Genomic DNA, 18,211 nt, shown 5'->3' on the forward strand with positions numbered 1-18,211 from the left:
CTGGGAGGACCCACACGGGCACCCAAGCCCAACACAGCCGCCCTGAACAACAATAACCCAGAAGAGGTGCCTCACCCCAAGATGAACACGGAAGAATCTTTTTTGAATTCATCAAGAATCTGAAAGAGAAAACAGAAGGAAAACACACAAAAAATAAGAACATGAGACAAGTCAAGCCACTTCATGCAAATGGACAGGGTTTTTTAATTAAACAATTATAACTGGCATGACTTGTAATATTTGAATATGACAGAAACTTAGGTAGAAGTCTTCTTCGCCCCCTTCTTAGTCTAATTCCTGAGAAGCAATCAATCTTAGTAATTTGGTAGGTTGCCTTCTAGAATCTGTTTAGTGGATATTCATTTTAATTATACCTCATCCTATCATATTACATCCATGTCTCCAAGCTTTTAGCTGTGTTTTAGGCTTTATTTATTATTCTGCTCCTCAATCATCCTGCATCATTACTATGAAAACCCACAATGTATTCCATAACACGTACATCACTGATGTTCTGATATTAGACCCAGCGTTACAAAGAGTGTCCGCGTATCTGTGTATTTTTGCCCGGCCGCACAAAATATTTCCATTGGGTACACAGGGAAGCACCTGGGTCCGGTGTGTGCCTGTTAACTTTGACAGATTCACCAAACTCTTCTCCCAACAACTGTCCCGACCAGTGCCCCCACCAGAGAATGCATAACCTTTTCTACACCCTCACTGCTGCATTTCCCATCGGTAATATTGCAGCGAGCTAATTTTTCATCTTCAGATTCGAGAGAAGCAAAGAAATATTGGGCAGCTTCGGTCCTGCCCTTCATGGCCACACACGCACCCCCCATACCGTGTGTGCTTCCGGTTAGGTAGCATTACCTTAATAATTTTTAATCAGGCTATGACTGGATAAGCATTTGAGAAATTCAGGGCACAAACGGACACGTAGCCACTGGCATGTTACAAACGCTAATGATAGAACTACAACTCCCAGTCTAGACTCCCCAGTCCTTTAGCCAAACTGCCTGGAGTCCAGGATGATACAAGGAAAATCAATGTTCTAGAGAAGGTATGGACAGGCCCCTGGGAAGCATCAGGAGGTCTGCGTTAGTCTGTGCACGTATGTGTTTTTATTTCTGGAAAGATGATCTACAGCTTTAATCAGCATCTCAAAGAAATGGGTCACCCAAAAAGGTTAAGAGCCGCTTTCAGAAGAGCTCACAAGTCTCCCTTTTATTTATGTGTAACTGACAGCATAGCTATTTCTTAAATTAAAAAAAAAAAAAAAAAGGGATTTGGGGCAGTGCGTGCTGTTATTTGGATGTTTGGCACTTAGATCGCTAGATCGACACGGCGCTTCAGGCCAGATCCCTTTTAAACCCAAACCCCGAGACTGGTTTCCTTCCACCTGGAGAAAGCCGGGTCTAGACTTATCCTCAATTATCTATGCTATGAGATCCTTAAAGCCAGTCTTTTCCTTTACTTCTTTTCAAGAAACACAAAAAAAGCTCCACCCCATTTCAGCCAGGCGGGCAGTGGGGCCAAAGGAGGGGGTGCCCCGACTTCAGAGAGGCCTCCAGAGCCAGAAAACACGGGGAAACACCCCAGCTTCCCCTCTTGCACGCCTGTACCCCCATCCCTATCCGCCCATTTGCTGAACCTGGTGGCAGAGCACCTGGGAATGAGTTTGTGGGAATGAGCCCCCCACAGGGCACGGAGTGGGACAGGGGGTAGACCGGAGGCAAAAAGGCAGACAGCACCAGCCTGAGGCTCACCTCTTGGGTCGCAGAAACAGAATTCACAGACCCAATGCAAGAGCGTAGGCCTGGGGGTAGGGGTGACGGGGAACCGAAGACAGAAGGCGCGAAGATTCCTGGGCGGGCGCATCCAGCAGCGTGGCCAGTCACGCATTCGCTGCAGTGAAGACTGGGGGAGGGGAGGAGTGTCACCAGGCCTCTCCCGAACATTCCAGCAGGAGATGCAAAGCAAGCTGGCAGTGAGATGGGCAAGTCCGGTGAGACACTGGCCCTGCCTGGGACGCACCAACCTTTGGACACGAAGAAATCAAAGACCCAGCCAAGAACGTGTGAGTGCAGAGACAGTGAGGTAAGAGGAGAATGAAGACAGCACAGTGTCTCAAAGCCAAGTGACGATATCCAGGAGAGAGTCACCAGTGATCTACGCCATGGAGCGGGCAAGATGAAGGCCACAGGACCGACCAGTGGCTCTGTTGATGTGGAGGTCACTGGTCTTAGGAAAACATCAACTGCCGTGGGGTGAGAAGCATGGAACATGGCTGGGGCAGGGAGGGAGGCAAGGGGGACAGCAAGGTCGATGGCGCTCCTGCAAGAGGTCACTCTACGGGGCAGAGAAATGAGGCAGCAGTCAGAGGACATGCGTCAAGGAGGGCATTCTATCGATGGAAGACGGTACAGCAGGTGTTACATGCGTCCCCTGAGAGATCTGTGCAAGCCCTAAGCCCCCCACACCTGTGAATGGGACCTTATTTGGAAATAGGGTCTTTGCAGATGTGATCGAGTTAAGGTGAGGTCCTGCTGGATTACGGTGGGCCCTAGTCCAATGACTGGAGTCCTTATAAAGAGGGACACCTGGAGGCCGGCACAGACCAGGGCAAGGCGGCCACGTGATGACGGAGGCAGAGACTGGAGCGATGCGTCTCCAAGGCCAGGAGCGCCCAGGACGGCCAGGTAACACCAGAAGTGGGGAGAGAGGCAAGGAGATTCTCCCCCCGAGACTTCAGTGGGAGCTGAGTGGTGTCAGCACCCTTACTGGGAGAGAACAGAGGTCTGTTCTCTTCGGCCACTTAGCTGGGGTCTGCTGCGGCAGCCCTGACAAACTAATGGCTTGTCAGGAGCTGACACGAGGCAGCCACGACCTCAGTTACCCCCGGCACCCATCCCACCCAGAAGACAGTAAAGCGAAGCCCACTTTGGCAACAAAAAACAGGCTCCAGGAGGATGAGCAGCTGTTTTCACATGACATACCCAGAATGTCAAGGGGCCAGAATTTCAGCCCCCATCCACCTTGGTTCATCTCCAGTGGCCTTCACAGTACGTGCAAATGCACACAAAGTGAATAATGACATCCTAGCAATGAGAGAAGAATATTCTAGATGCTGCAAGGCACACAGAGTGGAGAGACAGCAATTAGGTTATGTTACCATTACCGTGTAGGGTTATGTGGTCAAATTCTACTAAACCAGGATGTCGGGGGCCCCGTGTGACTCTGGGTGATGTCCTGACCCCTCTCACCCCAGCAAAGGATCAATGAGGTCAAGAGAGATGTCTGTTTTGTTTAACCACTGGGCCCTCTTGGCTCAAACATTTGTTGAATGAATGCTGAAAATAATGGGTCAATTAATTTTCTCTAGGAAAAATTTAAAGGCTACGAAAAAAGTCACCTCTGACTTTTGAGTCCCAGGAGAAGAGGCAGTTACAGCTAGACAAGGGAAGGGGCCGTGCCAAGGATGGGGACCACAGAAGCAAGAGCCCAGAGGAATCGAGGTCAAGGAGTTGAGTCTCCCCATATGGCAGGGGCACCCTCCAGGCTGTAACTCAGCCTACGCGTTCTGTGCTCATTTGAGCCATTTGGTTCCAGGAGGCCAAGGGGAAAGTGGCAGTGACAGAAAAAGCTAACCAGAGGGTCACTGCCGACGTGTGCACGGTGGGTCCTTCTCCCTCCTCGCTGCCAATTCGAATAATGTGCCACATTCCCTGTCCCTGGAAGCCTCAGCCAGCATACCGTCACAGAATGTGACTCCCTTGTCATACGCTCACACCCATGTAAAACCCAGAAGAATAAACATTAATCTTTCCACCAAAAGTATAATCCCAGGTATAATCGTAGAAGCTTTGCAGGCTTTTCAATTATCTTTTTCTTTGTACGTGCTTCTTACTTTTAAGTAATAGACAAAACGTTACTTTGCTTATAATACCATTTAGTCAAACATCAGAAATGAATTTCCTATCAAGTGCTGCCCGGTCATCTGCTTCAATACGGTGAGCGGTCAGAGGACACTCTGGGAAAGCCACCGATTCTGACCGAGATGGTCTTTCTGAAGCAGGACAGAGAGCGGGAGCACCAAAGGCCAGCGCTTCCTTCCCCCGTGTGGCATTCTGCCTCATGAAAGGCTGTTCTGGGGGCCAGCTGTGTGCAGGACACTCTGTGGGGTGACCGCTATCTCTGAGCCCTTTTAACCCTCTCACCGAGCCTGGAGGATGGGTGCTGTCACCCCCAAACAACAGACAAGACTGAGTGTGTGGACACTTAAGGCTGCTCTCAGCTACAAGCAACACTCAGGGAAGTGTTAGTAGGGAATCTTCCCCTAAGGGAAGATTACTGCCACCTTAAAAAAAATTACAGCTGTTTTCTAGAACAGGCAAACAAGCAAGAGAGGATGCCTGCATTCAGACCCCGTGGGGATGGTAATGGGCGGGAGGAGGCAGTGAGTGCTTGTTTTCTGGTACCCTGCACAGGTGGGAGGGTACTTGTTCTCTGACTGGCACGGGACACAGTTTGTGTGATTACTACTTGTGAGCCGCTGGAGAGCAACTTCAAATCTTGGGTTTATGGGAACCCTTGGTGGACAGGCTTTGAAGACGGCCTTAGGATGTCCTCCTCCCGGTGTTCACAGCCCTGCATTATCCCTGCCACTTGCAAAAGTCACGGGTGCACGCGATTACACGTCTATGACTACATGATGATGCCGTATACGAGTGAGCAACTGTCTTGCCAGCTTTGGGGAAGCCAGCAGCCATGTAGGCGAGCCCCATCCATCAGGGAGCTGCGGGTGGCTTCTGGACAACAAGGAACTGAACCCTCAATCCTCAATCCTACACCTGTAAGGAACTAAAGGTTCCACAACTTCATGGGCTTGGAAGCAGATCTTTTCCCACTTGAGTCTCAGATGAGACCACAGCCCCCGGCTAAAAGCCTGTGAGACCCCAGAGCAGAAAATCCAGCCAACGCGTGCCAGAACGCCTGAGCCCCAGAAACTGCATCATACGTGATATTGCTATCCGGCTAACGAGGAACCGTAGCACATTTCCGAAGGAATCTACTGGAGGGTCCAGAGGATGGATCGTCTGAAAGGGCAGGGCGTAAAAACAGACAGATAAACAGCAACCTGAACGCCACACCCCACCGAGGTGAAACTCAAGTCCCGGACCAACAGCAGGAAGGAAACCAGCCAGCCGTCCTCGCTGATGATGCCCGATGCCCCACCATCACTGACCAAGGGGGACTTGGCTTGTCTGGTGGGGAGGCAGCAAGGCAGCAGTTACAAAGCTGGGTATTAAAGCATTTAAGGAAGAAACAATACGACGCTGGGTTTGCTTCAACATCACCTGAGCAGAGGGAAGTGGGCAAGGGCAAGATGAAACCCGATGGCCATGAGCTGATCATCGCTAAAGCTGTGATGGTCCACGGAGGGTTCGCGTACCATTGCCTCTGCTTATACGTGTTTGACATTCCCTTTCGTGAGAACATTTTAAAAATTAAAGAAGTCGTGTCAGTGGCTGGGCACTGAAGTCGGGCAGAGGAGCGTTCAAATCCTAGCTGTATAACCTCCAGCAAGTAGCTTCCCTGAGCTTCAGTTTCTTCATCTGTAAAATGGGGCTAATAATGGTAGGTCTTGTACAGTTGGGAAGAGGATTAAGAGCCGTACAACACTTAGCACAGCACCCAGCGTGTAGTTCACACTTAGGAAAGGTTCGCTAAGGATCTTTTTTTATAATATTGTTAGTACAGCCTAGTTAGAGGCCCATCACCCGGGGAAACACATGGGATTAACTTTCTTCTCTTCCTGCTGCTACCCAAATTTTAGAAGCTTTGAGGCTTGACAGCAGCGATGTAAGCAGGTGGTTAGACACAAGTAGGAACTGGTTACCCCAAGCTGGAAACCTACAGGTACTGCTGAGCACGAACCCACTCCTGGGTCTAGGCTTGGGGGTTGTCCATCACCCTAAACAGCCCTCTCTCCCCAGAAGAGCCTAGGAAATCCAGCTGAGCCTGTAAGCATATATCTATTGCTTTTCTCTCCTCTGTGCAGCCAGCAAGGAGCCCAGGAAGTAAATTATATGATAACAGTAGGGGAGGGGCATTTACCTACACAAGAGTTAGTGAGGTTTCTCAAGCTGGCCACTAACTATCTATCAAGCTTGGGGTTTTGTTATTCAAATTCCAAGCCAGTTACACCCTCCAGTGGTGGAGATCAAGTGGTGGGGCCTGGTAGGCAAGGTAAATTAGCAGAGAGAAATGGGTGGTGGGTGAAAGCTGGGGCAAACCAGAGAATGCACGCTTCCTTTCTACTCATACATCCCCGTGGGGAACTCAGGAAGGACCCAGAGATAGCCAGATGTCCATTTTTTTTTAAAGCAGCAGAAAAATCTAGATATTAATATGAAACTTCTTGAGTTTTAAATGTAGGCAATTCATTTCAAGAAACACTTAAACCATTAGGCCAAGGACAACAGAATGCAGGCTGAAGGTGGCGTTCTGGCCAACAGAAGCCAGCCTCTGGTAACAGATGGGGCGTTTCCCCACCCAAAACCGGGCAATCAAAGACACCCCCAGAGGATTCAGGGATTCTGCAGAAATCAGACTCAACTTTCTTTCTCCTCCTTCTCCCTCTCAAACACACACGCATTAGCCTTAAAAAGGGACATTAATGACAGTGCAGGTTGAATTAAGTCTCAGGTGGAATTTTATCACAGTGGAAACAGACCGCCAGCAGGCTAACCTGTGCGGGCAGATTAAACGGCTTTTGTGCAAACCTTGTTCTCAAGCTTTGCCTGCCATCTGTCTGATGAGACAGCATCCTGAAATTTCAAGGCAACTGACTATAAAAACAATTGTTTGCAACTACTTATCTGGAGTGAATCAAGCTTCTTTTCAATCCCGGTCAACTGCAGACAATTGCTGTCTGCAACTGTCATTATGGATTTCACTTGTGCATTGTCATCAAAGATTTTCACTGTTCTCAAGAACTGATTATAAATCAAAGTTACAGATTTTGGCCTAAGAAGTGTTTTGATCAGCTTGTATGCAGTTTTTAAAAAATTTTTTGTAATGTTTATTTATTTTTGTGAGAGAGAGAGAGAGAGAGAGAGAGCGCGAGCGCACGAGTTGGGGAGGGGCAGAGAGAGAGGGAGACACAGAATCCGAAGCAGGCTCCAGGCTCTGAGCTGTCAGCATAGAGCCCGACGCAGGGCTCAACTCACAAACCGTGAGATCATGACCCGAGCCGAAGTCAGACGCTTAACCCACTAAGCCACCCAGGCGCCCCAGCTTTTTTTTTTTTAAGGTTTCGTATAAAAAAGGGGAACAGAGTGCCTGGGGGGACTCAGGCCATTGAGCATCTGACTCTTGACTTCAGCTCAGGTTATCATCTCGCAGGTTGTGAGTTCGAGCCCCACATCGGGCTCTGTGCTAGCAGTGTGAGGCCTACTTGGGATGCCGTCTCCCTCGCTCTCTGTCCCTCCCCTGCTTGCTCTCTATCGCTCTCTCAAATAAGAATAACAATATAAAAAAACTTAAAAAAATAGGAGGAGGAAAGTTACATAATTTTTAAAGTTTTATAAGCAACGGCTTGATGGAATACCTTTATTTTATAAACGTGGCTGAATGAAAGACAAAAAGGTGTCTTTCCTCAAAATCACCTGGTCAGCCAAGGCCAATTTAGGGGCCGACATCCGGGTCTTTCAATCCCCAAAGCTTATAGTCTTCCTACTCTCCTTGGCAAATCAAGAAGTAATATATGAAAACAACCCCAGTAAAGTAGATTTTTTTTACTCTATTAAGTAATGTATTTTTTCCCAATGTAGGCAGATGGCCAGCAGGCACCCATCAGAAAGCCTCACCCCGTGCCCACCTGCAGGCCTGCATGCAGAAGGCAATTAATAAGTGTCTTCTCATGATTTTCATGCTCATCACTTAAAAATGCCTGCACTCTTGACTGCCCCACCCCCAGCCCTCATGCAATGGTCCCTAGAGCCCGGTGGGAATCCCTGCCCCCATTACACAGATAAGAGACTGAGGCTGAGAATCACGCGTGGCCAGCCCCAGATCACACAGCTCATAGGAGAAAGCAGATCCTCTGGCTCCAAGTCCTATGTTCTCCCTGCTTTGGACCCACCCTTGCTACCTGCAAAGCCCTTTTCCCCAACAACCTCCTGTTTGTGGGATGAGTGCTGCCTGCCAGGCACTGTGCTCCATGCACTACACCGAACAATCCTTCTTTTTAAGCTCTACGCTTTATGGGATTTTTTAAAACGTATGTTTGAGAGAGAAAGAGAGAGAGAGAGAGAGAGAGAGAGAGCAGGGGAGGGGCAGAGAGAGACAATCTCAAGCAAGTTCTACCCTGCCAGCACAGAGCCTGATGCGGGGCTCGATCCCACGAACCTCGAGATCATGACCTGAGAAGAAACCAAGAGCTGGATGCTTAACCAACGGAGCCCCCCAGACGCCCCTATGGGACTCTCTTTTTATTCCAAAAGTAATGTACTCCTTGGAATGAGTCAGAGAAAACAGGGGTGTGCAAAGAAAAATTCAGTGATCTCTCCTGCCCATCCGCCTAAACCCCTTCAGCACATACACGAAATCAACATTAAACATAAAAACACACATAGACATATGGAGGGGGATTACTCTACGCAGGTTTTGGTTTTGTTTTTTATCACACCTGGCTCCTCACGTGAATCTGCTGCTGGTTTTGCTCACAAAACACCATGAACATCCCTCCAGATCGACACACACACAGATTCAGGCTTCGTAATCGGCCGCATGATGCTGTGTGCTATGGATGGACCACAGTTCACTCAGCCATTTCTCTCCTGAGACGCATGCAGAAGGCTCCCAGCTATTTTGCTGGCATAAATAATGCTGCAGTAAACACCCTACCACTCACTTCCTAGGTCCCAGTGCCCTCATTTGTCTAAAACAGAGTCCCCAAAATGCCACCGTCAGGTCAAAATGTATGCACATCTTATCTTAAAATGGCAATATTATCCGAATAAAAAATTATTCTCATTAAAAAATGAATAAAAGCATAAAAAGAAGGAACACACACATAACCCCTCTACCCAGAGATGGTTCACTCTTCATAATTTGATAAATTTCCTTTGCAGAATGAGATCATGCAGTGGAGTTAGCTGAACTTAACAGGCTCAGATTAAATTCCAATGAGACTTGTCACACTCCCACCAGGAAGGTATGAGAGAGCCATTTCCCCCCCGCTCCGATCTCCCCACAGCTCTCTCACGCCAACCTAACGGACACAAACAGTGTGTCGCAGCCACTCCCACGGTCTACTTCCTTGACTAGAAGGGACACTCAACACTTCTCGTGGGTTTCTTAGAAGCGTGCTGGACTTTGACACACAGGGGAAACGAAAACATCATTGATCATTTGCCCAAGAATCGTCTTACCGACTTTTGCTGCTCAAACATAAGATTTTTATAGAAAAGGTGGAACTGCTCAAAGCTGAGTTCATCTTTGTGAGCGCCGATTTCCTGTAAATTAAAAGAAAAAGTAACCACTCGGTCTCTGAGGTTCCGTACAAGAACACCGCTCCACTATTAACAGGCAGGACCGCCCTTCGACAGCACTGGCTGAAAGCAAACTCACAGTCTTCTGAAGTCAAACTGTTCACAGGTTTCCGAATTTATCTGCCTAGAGAACATAACCACCAGGAGTCCCACCAGGTAAGGCCCTGGCCTTGAAACCCAAAATAAAAGAGTCTCGGCCAGAATCCCAAGGGCAGTAATACTTTCTGGGGGCAGGAGACATTTCCAAATCTAGACCTAGAGCAGGGTCCGTACATACAGGTCATTCTAAAAGCCAGGGAAAACTAACCAGGCCTTTGGACTCAAGAGTTCAACTCCAGTCAAGGCTTGTCCCCTGAACTGCTTAATGGCTTTGGGTCATTTACTTGAACCTTTCAGACCCTCAGTTTCTTCATCTGTAAAATGGGAAAACTACCACTACCCTCCCTAGGACTTCCCTGAAACCAAATCAGTAAGGTCTACGTATCGCCTGCTCAGTAAAGGCTTGATAAAGAGCCAGGTTCCAGGGGGCTGCCTGGGTGGCTCAGTCGGCTGAGCGTCTGACTCTTGGTTTGGGCTCAGGTCATGATCTCATGGTTCATGGCCTCAGGCCTCATGTCGGGCTCCACGCTGACAACAGGGAGCCTGCTTGGGATTCTCTGTCTCCCTCTCTCTGTGCCCCTTCAGGGAGCGCATGCTCTCTATCTCAAAATAAATAAATGCATTTTTTAAAAATATAAAGATTCCTATGATGTGGTCATCAATGGTGAATGCTTCTCCCGCCTCTGTTTCTGCCTTCTTAGAATAGTTGGAATGTTTTAGGCAGGTCGAAAGATGGCTTGATAGCCATAAGGTGGGTTAACTCTTCCAAGAGCTCACTGGTACAGAAATGAATGCACATTCTTGGCTAAGGAAGCCTGTACCTGGGGCTGCCACTGACAAGGCTGTGTGAGTCCTGCAATTGGGACCAGCGGAATGGAGAGTCACTGGGCTCCGTGACAAGGGTCGGGACCTCTCAGAGCACCACATAGGGTGCCTACCTATCACCTCCGTTCTTATGCACTCAAGAAAGCCCCCCTGCCATACTCTACACCCCCACTCTTAGAGTCACCACCTGCCACAGATCTACCAAAAGCTCCATTATGCAAGAACATAAACAAACTAAGTGATGGCGGGGAGCAGGGGTGGGTGGGAAGTGGGGAGAAGTGGGGGGACGGGCAGAGAAGAGCTAACTCCAAGTATGTTGTGAGAACTTGCATACAAAATGCCACATCCCTGACAACCTACGTAAGGAACCTTCCATGATAGCTTCAAAACAAAACAAAACAAAACAAAACAAAACAAAACAAAACAAAACAAAACAAAACCCACGTGTTCAACGTTACTTGAAGGAAAGCAGGCTGTGCAATGGTGAGGGAAAGGGAAGGCTATACCGTGGGAACATCCCAAGTCAAGCAGCTCAGCAAACGTGGTCCTCAAGGAGGATGTTGTCAGCTAGGATTGCAAACATGGGCCTACGACCTCCAGGGGGTCCCTCTGTCTCAACTGAGACAGAGGAATCAGGAGGTGAAGGATTCTCCTGGGCACCATTCAGCGGGGCTCAAAGGCTACGCGACCCTAAATTCACAAAATCACCAGGCCAAGCCACGAAACTTACCACAAACTTATCTTTGAGGAACTTGGCACTGTTCACTTTGAAGTTGACCAGGGGCAAGATGGTCTTCAGCTCCCGGAGGCTGATGCTGCAAAAGAGGGAAACCCCAGCTCTATCCACCTCGAGGGGCTTCAACGGTAGGGGGAGCGGCTGTTCCCATCCACTCCACCCTCAGGAGCCCCGTGAGAAGATGGGCCGGACACAAGAGACCTTGGGCTCAAGGGGGCTGATGCCACGATGTGCAAGGCTGGTCTCCACACTTCAGGGATGGCCGTGGACTCAGGTCACTTAAGAGATTTGCAGGGTGAGCAGAACATGGTATCAGGTGACCAGAAAGCTTTGCAGATAGGAAATGTCCCAGGGGTTCAAACGAAGGGGAGATCGATGAAGGCCAGAGGGCGAGGGGGAAGGAGCTGACCTTATTCAAGCACCTGCGATGTGCCAGGCAATAACGTTACCTAACCCCTCACTACACTTGACCCCTCAACACAGTAAGCATCACCCACCCTCAGGGTTCAGAACAGGCCACGGGGTGGTGTTTGAGGGGGGAGGGCACACTGCTCGAGGTCAGAGCTGGGTGACGGCAGAGCTTGGGTTTGAATCAAATCCCAAAATGTACAGTCATCTGGACCACATCACAGAAATCTTCATGCATGTTTTTTGCTAGGCCAGGTGGCAAGTTCAGGTTCAGAGCCAAGAAAGGGAGAGCGCATTCCGAGCAAAGGAAATAACCATACTGGGGACACCTGAGTGGCTCAGGCGGCTGAACATCCGACTTCGGCTCTGTTCATGATCCTGTAATTCGCAGGTTCGAGCCCCACTTTAGACTCTATGCTAATAGCTCAGAGCCTGGAGCCTGCTTCGGATTCTGTGTCTCCCTCTCTCTGTGCCCCTTTCCTGCTTCCTGCTCACACTCTGTTTCCCTCTTTCTCAAAAATAAGTAAAACATTAAAAAAAATTGTTTTTTAAAAAAGAAATAACCATACTGGGGCACCTGGTGACTCAGTCGGTCAAGCGTCCAAGTCTTGATTTCAGCTCAGGTCATGATCTCAGGGTTCCTGAGTTCAAGCCCCGCATCAGGCTTTGTGCTTACAGTGCAAAGCCCACTTGAGGTCTTCTGTCCTCCTCTCTCTCTGCCCCTCCCCTGCTCGCGTGCTTTGTCTCTCAAAAATAAAACGTTTCAAAAGTAAAAAAGAAATAACCGTGCTAGCAATAATAACAGCAGTGACGGCTGAAACCGACATAGCGCATACTCAATGCTAGGCACCGCTCCAGGGGACAGGGACACACACACTCATTCGACGCCCTGCCACCTTACGAGGTGGACACCGTTAGCACCTCCATATTCCAGCTGAAGAAACAGGCTCAGAGAGGCTGGGCGCTGGGACGTGGAGGACGTGGACTCCAGGGCAGCTGCCTGTAACCACCGCGTGTTACTTCCCCTCTGGGAACAGCATGAACGGTGGGGAGGTATATGGGGTTAGGGTGGTGGGTCAAGGGCATGAGATCCAGACCCCTGCGGCCACAGAGCCGAGCGTCTGGCAGAGTGAGAGACGGTGGTCCGCGGGAGCTGTTGGTGGGCTCAACAAAAAGTGCTCTGTGTTCTGGAGACGTCAGGCTGGACAGGGCTGTGCCAAGGAAGGGAGCCTGCCCAGGATGCGGGCACAAAATGGCCCAGTTTCCCCAACGCTGCCAACTCGGCCTCTGCCGGTACATCCGGAAGGAAGCAGCATGTTCTGCTCAGGAGCTGCCCCTGGAGGCGACTACGTGGGACTCTGGCCATCTCAGTGTCCCCATGGCCAGCCGTTTCACCTCCAGTCTAACAGCCCCCCTAACATCAGACTCCTTTACCTGCAAGACGCTTCCCTACCCCCCACTATTCCAGGGCCTGCGCTGAGGGCTTTCCCAGAGACACTGAGAGCACCCATGTCAGGAGTGGCTGGCTGGGCACAGAATCAAGCAGGCTGCCTGAGACCCCCATCCTGACCCAGCCCCCGGGGGTGTCCAGGAAGAACCCGGCCAGGGCAGGATGAACAGAGAAGAGCAGCAGGGGCTGGCACCACGAGACGGGACAGGGAGGGGGTCTGGTCAAGCTGGTGTCCCTGCAGCGCTCATCTAGGACCAAGGAAGAGGTCAGAGTCCCCTTGGGGACCCAGAACCTCGAGGCAGAAACAGGGCCAAGAACCCTCCCCACATCAGGCACCAACACAGGGGGGCTGGGAGCCAATGGAGCAAATACAGGGTCTGGGGTAAGGAGACACTGAGCAACGGGGCATCTGAATCCACCGGCTGTGGAAGTCCCACCTTACCGCACAACAGCTGAGCCCCCAGGTAAAAGGTGGGGGGGGGGGGGCAAAGAGCTTCCTTGGGCTCCTGTGCCCGGACTTTGCCACCCCACTCCCCTCCCCACACTCCCACCCCCATCCCCGGGCCTGTGGCTGTGCAATGCAGGGCCTGACCCTGAGCAAGAACAAGCACGGAGACTCCCCAGCTGCTGGAGGGGAGGAACCCAGCAGCCCCAACTTCACCGCTCTCCCCGTCTGGGACTTGTCATGAGATGAAGAGAGTGCCTCGCCAGGGTCCCATCCAGCATCCAGTGACTAGTCGGTCAGAGTGAGCAGCTCTCTGATGACCTCAAGGGAGGACGGCTCTACAGGCCGTGCTTGTGACCATGGCAGCCCATCTCCTCCTACCCCCTTCACACCCACCGGTGTCCGTCCACCCCCACACCCAGCCCAGTAAGCTTCCCACACACAAACCCACGTTTTAGACTCTGCTTCCTACAGGCTCGGCCCGTGACAGCCGGTTGGGACCCAGGGCGATTCCTTTGGAGAGGGAAGACAAGACATGACCCCCGCCATGGGCCACAAAGGGCCCTCTGTCTTCCCTGGAAGACATCACTCTACCATGGTGGCATCTTCCCTTGTCGGCCTGGCACGGTCCCAGCTCCTACAGCACCGCATCCCAGCAGCCCTTACCATGCTGCCCGGGGTTTGCAGCCCCAGGAAACTTATCTGCCCCCCTGAGGCTGGATCAACATCTCCACCACCCTAGGCTTCTTAGAGCAAGAAGGACAATAATAAGCCTATGTCAGTGCCCAACCTAAGTCAGGCACCGCCTAAATGCTTTTCACATACTGACCCACTGAAACCTCACACCAGGAACTATTCTCTCTCTTCTACAGACACATTAGAGAGCTAAGGCACAGAGAAATTAAGTAATTTACCCAAACTCACACAACCAGTAAGTGTCCAAGCAGAGATTCAAACCTCACCACCGCCCAATAGAACTTTCTATGATGATGGAAACGTTCTAGATCTGCGTTGTGCAATGTAGCAGCCGCTGCCCACATGTGGCTGCTGACCATCTGAAATGTGGCTAGCGTGACCGAGGAACTAAAATTTTACTTTTATTTAATTTTAATTGATTTAAATAGCCACATGTAGCTAGGGGGCGCCATACCGGACAGAGCAGCTCTAGAAGCTTGGTTGTCCAGGCAGGGTCCCTAGACCAGCGGCACCAACGTCAGCTGGGAGTTTGTTCGAAATGCAAATTCTTGAGCCCCAGGCCAGACCCAGTGAAGGAGAATCTGTGCAGGGGAGACTGCACACCTAAGGCTAACGCCCCGCTCCCCCAGGAAGTCCCAATGTGCTGGGGCCACAACGTTAACTGCATGGTAGCTATGTGCATGCCTGCTGACGGACAGACCTGGACCCACACACCTGCCTCCCACCTGCAACCCCTGCCCCCTTCTGCCTCCTGAAGACCTAACACAGTCTGCCCTCTGTCCCCGCCAGCGTGAAGAATAAAGCGCAGCATTCAGCCTATGCAAATCCAACGTTATGTACCAAGGGGCAAAAGGCAAAGGAGGGAAAGAAATGTCCACAGGCGACAATCTGCTACCAGCCCTTGAGGCTGCTATCTGTCTGTGGGACTCAGAGCCTGTGACCCTCACACCTGGTAACACAATTCCAGGGGCCCTCAAAGAAGGCTCGGGGTTTTCTCAAGGTATATTTAAAAAAAAAATTTTTTTTAATGTTAATTTCTCTTTGAGAGAGACCGCGAGCAAGCATGCATGTGTGCACGCTGGGGAGGGGCAGAGAGAGAGGGAGACACAGAATGAGAAGCAGTCTCCGGGCTCCGAGCTGTCAGCACAGAGCCTGATGCAGGGTTCAAACCCACCAACTGTGAGATCATGACCTGAGCCGAAGTCGGTCACTTAACCGACTGAGGCACCCAGGCACCCCTCAAGGTATATTTTGACCACAGAAATTTCCCCCTTTTGCACCAACCTCAGAATTCCCAGGTAAGAGACAACTCAACTCTAAAGGCTCAAAGAGGGGTGCCTGGGTGGCGCAGTCGGTTAAGCGTCCGACTTCAGCCAGGTCACGATCTCGCGGTCCGGGAGTTCGAGCCCCGCGTCGGGCTCTGGGCTGATGGCTCAGAGCCTGGAGCCTGTTTCCGATTCTGTGTCTCCCTCTCTCTCTGCCCCTCCCCCATTCATGCTCTGTCTCTCTCTGTCCCAAAAATAAATAAACGTTGAAAAAAAAATTTTTTTTTAAATAAATAAATAAAAAAAATAAAGGCTCAAAGATGGAGTGGGGCTGGGTCTCTAAAAATCTAGCCAAGAGTTATGGTGAAAGCACTAACACCTTTGACTCAGTGTCCCCAGGCCTCGAAATGTCTTAAGGAACTCTTTCAAAGCTAGAACGTTCCATCTGCTCAATGTTATATGTAGGAATAAAAGGTAGAACTTTCATCCAACAAACACTAGGAAGACCAAACCAGTCAGACCTCTGACCTCAAGGAGCCCCCACCAACGTGAGCAGCAACTAGAAGGGAGGACTCAAGAAAAGCGGAGCACGTCCACCCAATGGGGACTAGGGAGCCATGGCACAAGGCTAAGAATCCTACAGAGACCCAAAAAATGCTTCTTTTAAGCGTCACGTCATAGGTTCACTCTGAAGACAACTGGGTGAAAATGTGAACCTAAGGAAGAACTGGACATAACTTAAATGACACACAAAAGACAACTTTTCAAACCAAATATCACCTTTCCATTGGTTGATTCCTAATATAGGCACTGACATCATGTTTCTGAAGAGGTGAAATGAAACATGTATGTTCTTACGGTTTAACACAAGGTGAAGTCAGTTTAACTCTCCCCTCCTTCAGGGTGGGCTGGACTCAAGAGCTTTAGTCCCCAAAACAGGGTTGGGGGTGACTTTACAAAGGAGAAATCTTCCGACACCACCTTGGCCAGGTGATTAAGCATTGCATCGCCGCGGATGAGCCGCACCGGGAGCACACGCTACGCGATGTGATAGAACGAACCAGACCTTCACCTCTGTGATACTCTTCCCCAACACCGGCAGCCGCAGCCTACCTGTCACTCCAGCCTAAACACGACGAAAAGGTCAGACCAACACGAACCAAGGGCTGTACTACAACATACCTGAGATGTGCTCCTCAGAAGTGTCAAGGTCAGGAAAGACTGAGAAATGGTCACGGACCAGAGGAGACCAAGGGACAGAACAACGAAGTGAAACGTTGGGCCCCTGGACTGGATCTTGAACCAGGAAAAGGACGTCAGTGGGAAAAGACTGAGCCCCAAATAAAGTCCAGGGCTCAGTTCTGAGTCACATACCAATGCTGGTTTCTCAGTTTTGACAAATACATCATGACGAGGCGTGATGTGAGCATTAGAGAAAGCGGGAGGAGGATTTGGGAACTCCCTGTAAGATCTTTGCAACTTTCCTCTAAATGTAAAATTATTCCAAAATTTAGAAATTACAGAAGAAAAGGATACAAGATCATGCGTGCAATTAGATTTTGATAAAGTAAAATAAGTAAGTAAAAAGCCGAAGATGAAAATCTACTGAAAAATTTTATAGCTGGAGTTAACAGTGCTTACCATTTAATATCCAATTTATACATTTTTTTTCTAGTTTTCAGTATTTATAAAGTTTCCTAGAACTAACAGGAGTTACTTTCATATTTTTTTGAAAATTCGCTTTTTCAAAGGTAATTATAAATAATTTTTTAAAAAATCACTTTTTCGGGGCCCCAGCATGGCTCAGTTATTTAAGCGTCCAACTTCAGCTCAGGTCATAATCCCACGGTTTGCGGGTTTGAGCCCCGTGTCAGGCTCTGTGCTGACAGCTCAGAGCCTGGAGCCTGCTTCAGATTCTGTGTCTCCCTCTCTCTCTCTCTGCCCCTCCCCTGCTCATGCTCTTTCTCTTTCTAAAGTAAATAAACATTAAAAAAATAATAATAAAATAAAAATAAAAAATTCACTTTTTCAAAAGGTAATATAAATAACAGCATAAACATGAAAAATAAAATGTTGTGTCTCAGGGTCAGTGCTTGAAAGCTGAAGAAGGACTAAAATCATGAGGTGAACTTTTGAAATGGGCAAAGGATCTGAACAGACATTTCTCCAGAGAAGATAGACAAAGCTAAAAAGCATGTGAAAAGATGCTCAACATCCCTAGTCATGAGGAAGATGCAAAGCAAAACCAAAATGAGCTACTATTTCACACCCACTAAAGTGGCTGTTATTTGAAAGAAAGGGAGGGAGGAAGGAAGGAAGGGAGGAAGGGAAGAAGGGAGGGACGGAGGGACGGAGGGAGGGAGGGAGGGAGGGAGGAAGAGGAAAGTAACTTGACAAGCAAGTGGCAAAGACTGCAGCCCTTGTGCCCTGCTGGTGGCTGTGTCAGTCTGCACCTGCTGTGGGAAACGGTAAAGCAGTTTGTCTAAGACTTGAACAGTATGGGGGGTGCCTGGGTGGCTCAGTTGGGTGAAGTGTCTGACTCTTGATTTCAACTCAAGTCACGACCTCACAGTTTCATGAGTTCGAGCCCAGCACTGGGCTCTGTGCTCTGTCTCTCTCAAAATAAATAAACTTAAGGGGTGCCTGGGTGGTACACTCAGTTAAGCACCCAACTTCGGCTCAGGTCATGATCTTGCTGTTTGTGGGTTCGAGCCCCACATGGGGCTC

At 49.7% G+C, this 18,211-nt stretch overlaps 1 protein-coding gene across 8 annotated transcripts in view; it reads right to left on the bottom strand.

Moving 5' to 3' along the window:
* Positions 1-18,211, bottom strand: part of PLCG2 (phospholipase C gamma 2) — a 152,481-nt gene that overhangs the window by 68,788 nt on the left and 65,482 nt on the right. For 7 of the 8 annotated variants that reach the window (XM_030297197.1, XM_030297198.1, XM_030297194.1 and 4 more), the window contains 3 exons: positions 11,215-11,299; positions 9,441-9,524; positions 76-119 (listed from right to left, as the gene is read on the bottom strand). In XM_030297197.1, coding sequence (XP_030153057.1) covers positions 76-119; positions 9,441-9,524; positions 11,215-11,299 — 213 coding nt within the window. Of the gene's footprint in view, positions 1-75; positions 120-1,769; positions 1,921-9,440; positions 9,525-11,214; positions 11,300-18,211 lie in introns of those variants that run through there. The other variant, XM_030297200.1, reaches the window with a different exon arrangement.

The sequence above is a fragment of the Lynx canadensis genome, chromosome E2 (assembly GCF_007474595.2).
Source record: "Lynx canadensis isolate LIC74 chromosome E2, mLynCan4.pri.v2, whole genome shotgun sequence".
NCBI classification, from domain to species: domain Eukaryota; kingdom Metazoa; phylum Chordata; class Mammalia; order Carnivora; family Felidae; genus Lynx; species Lynx canadensis.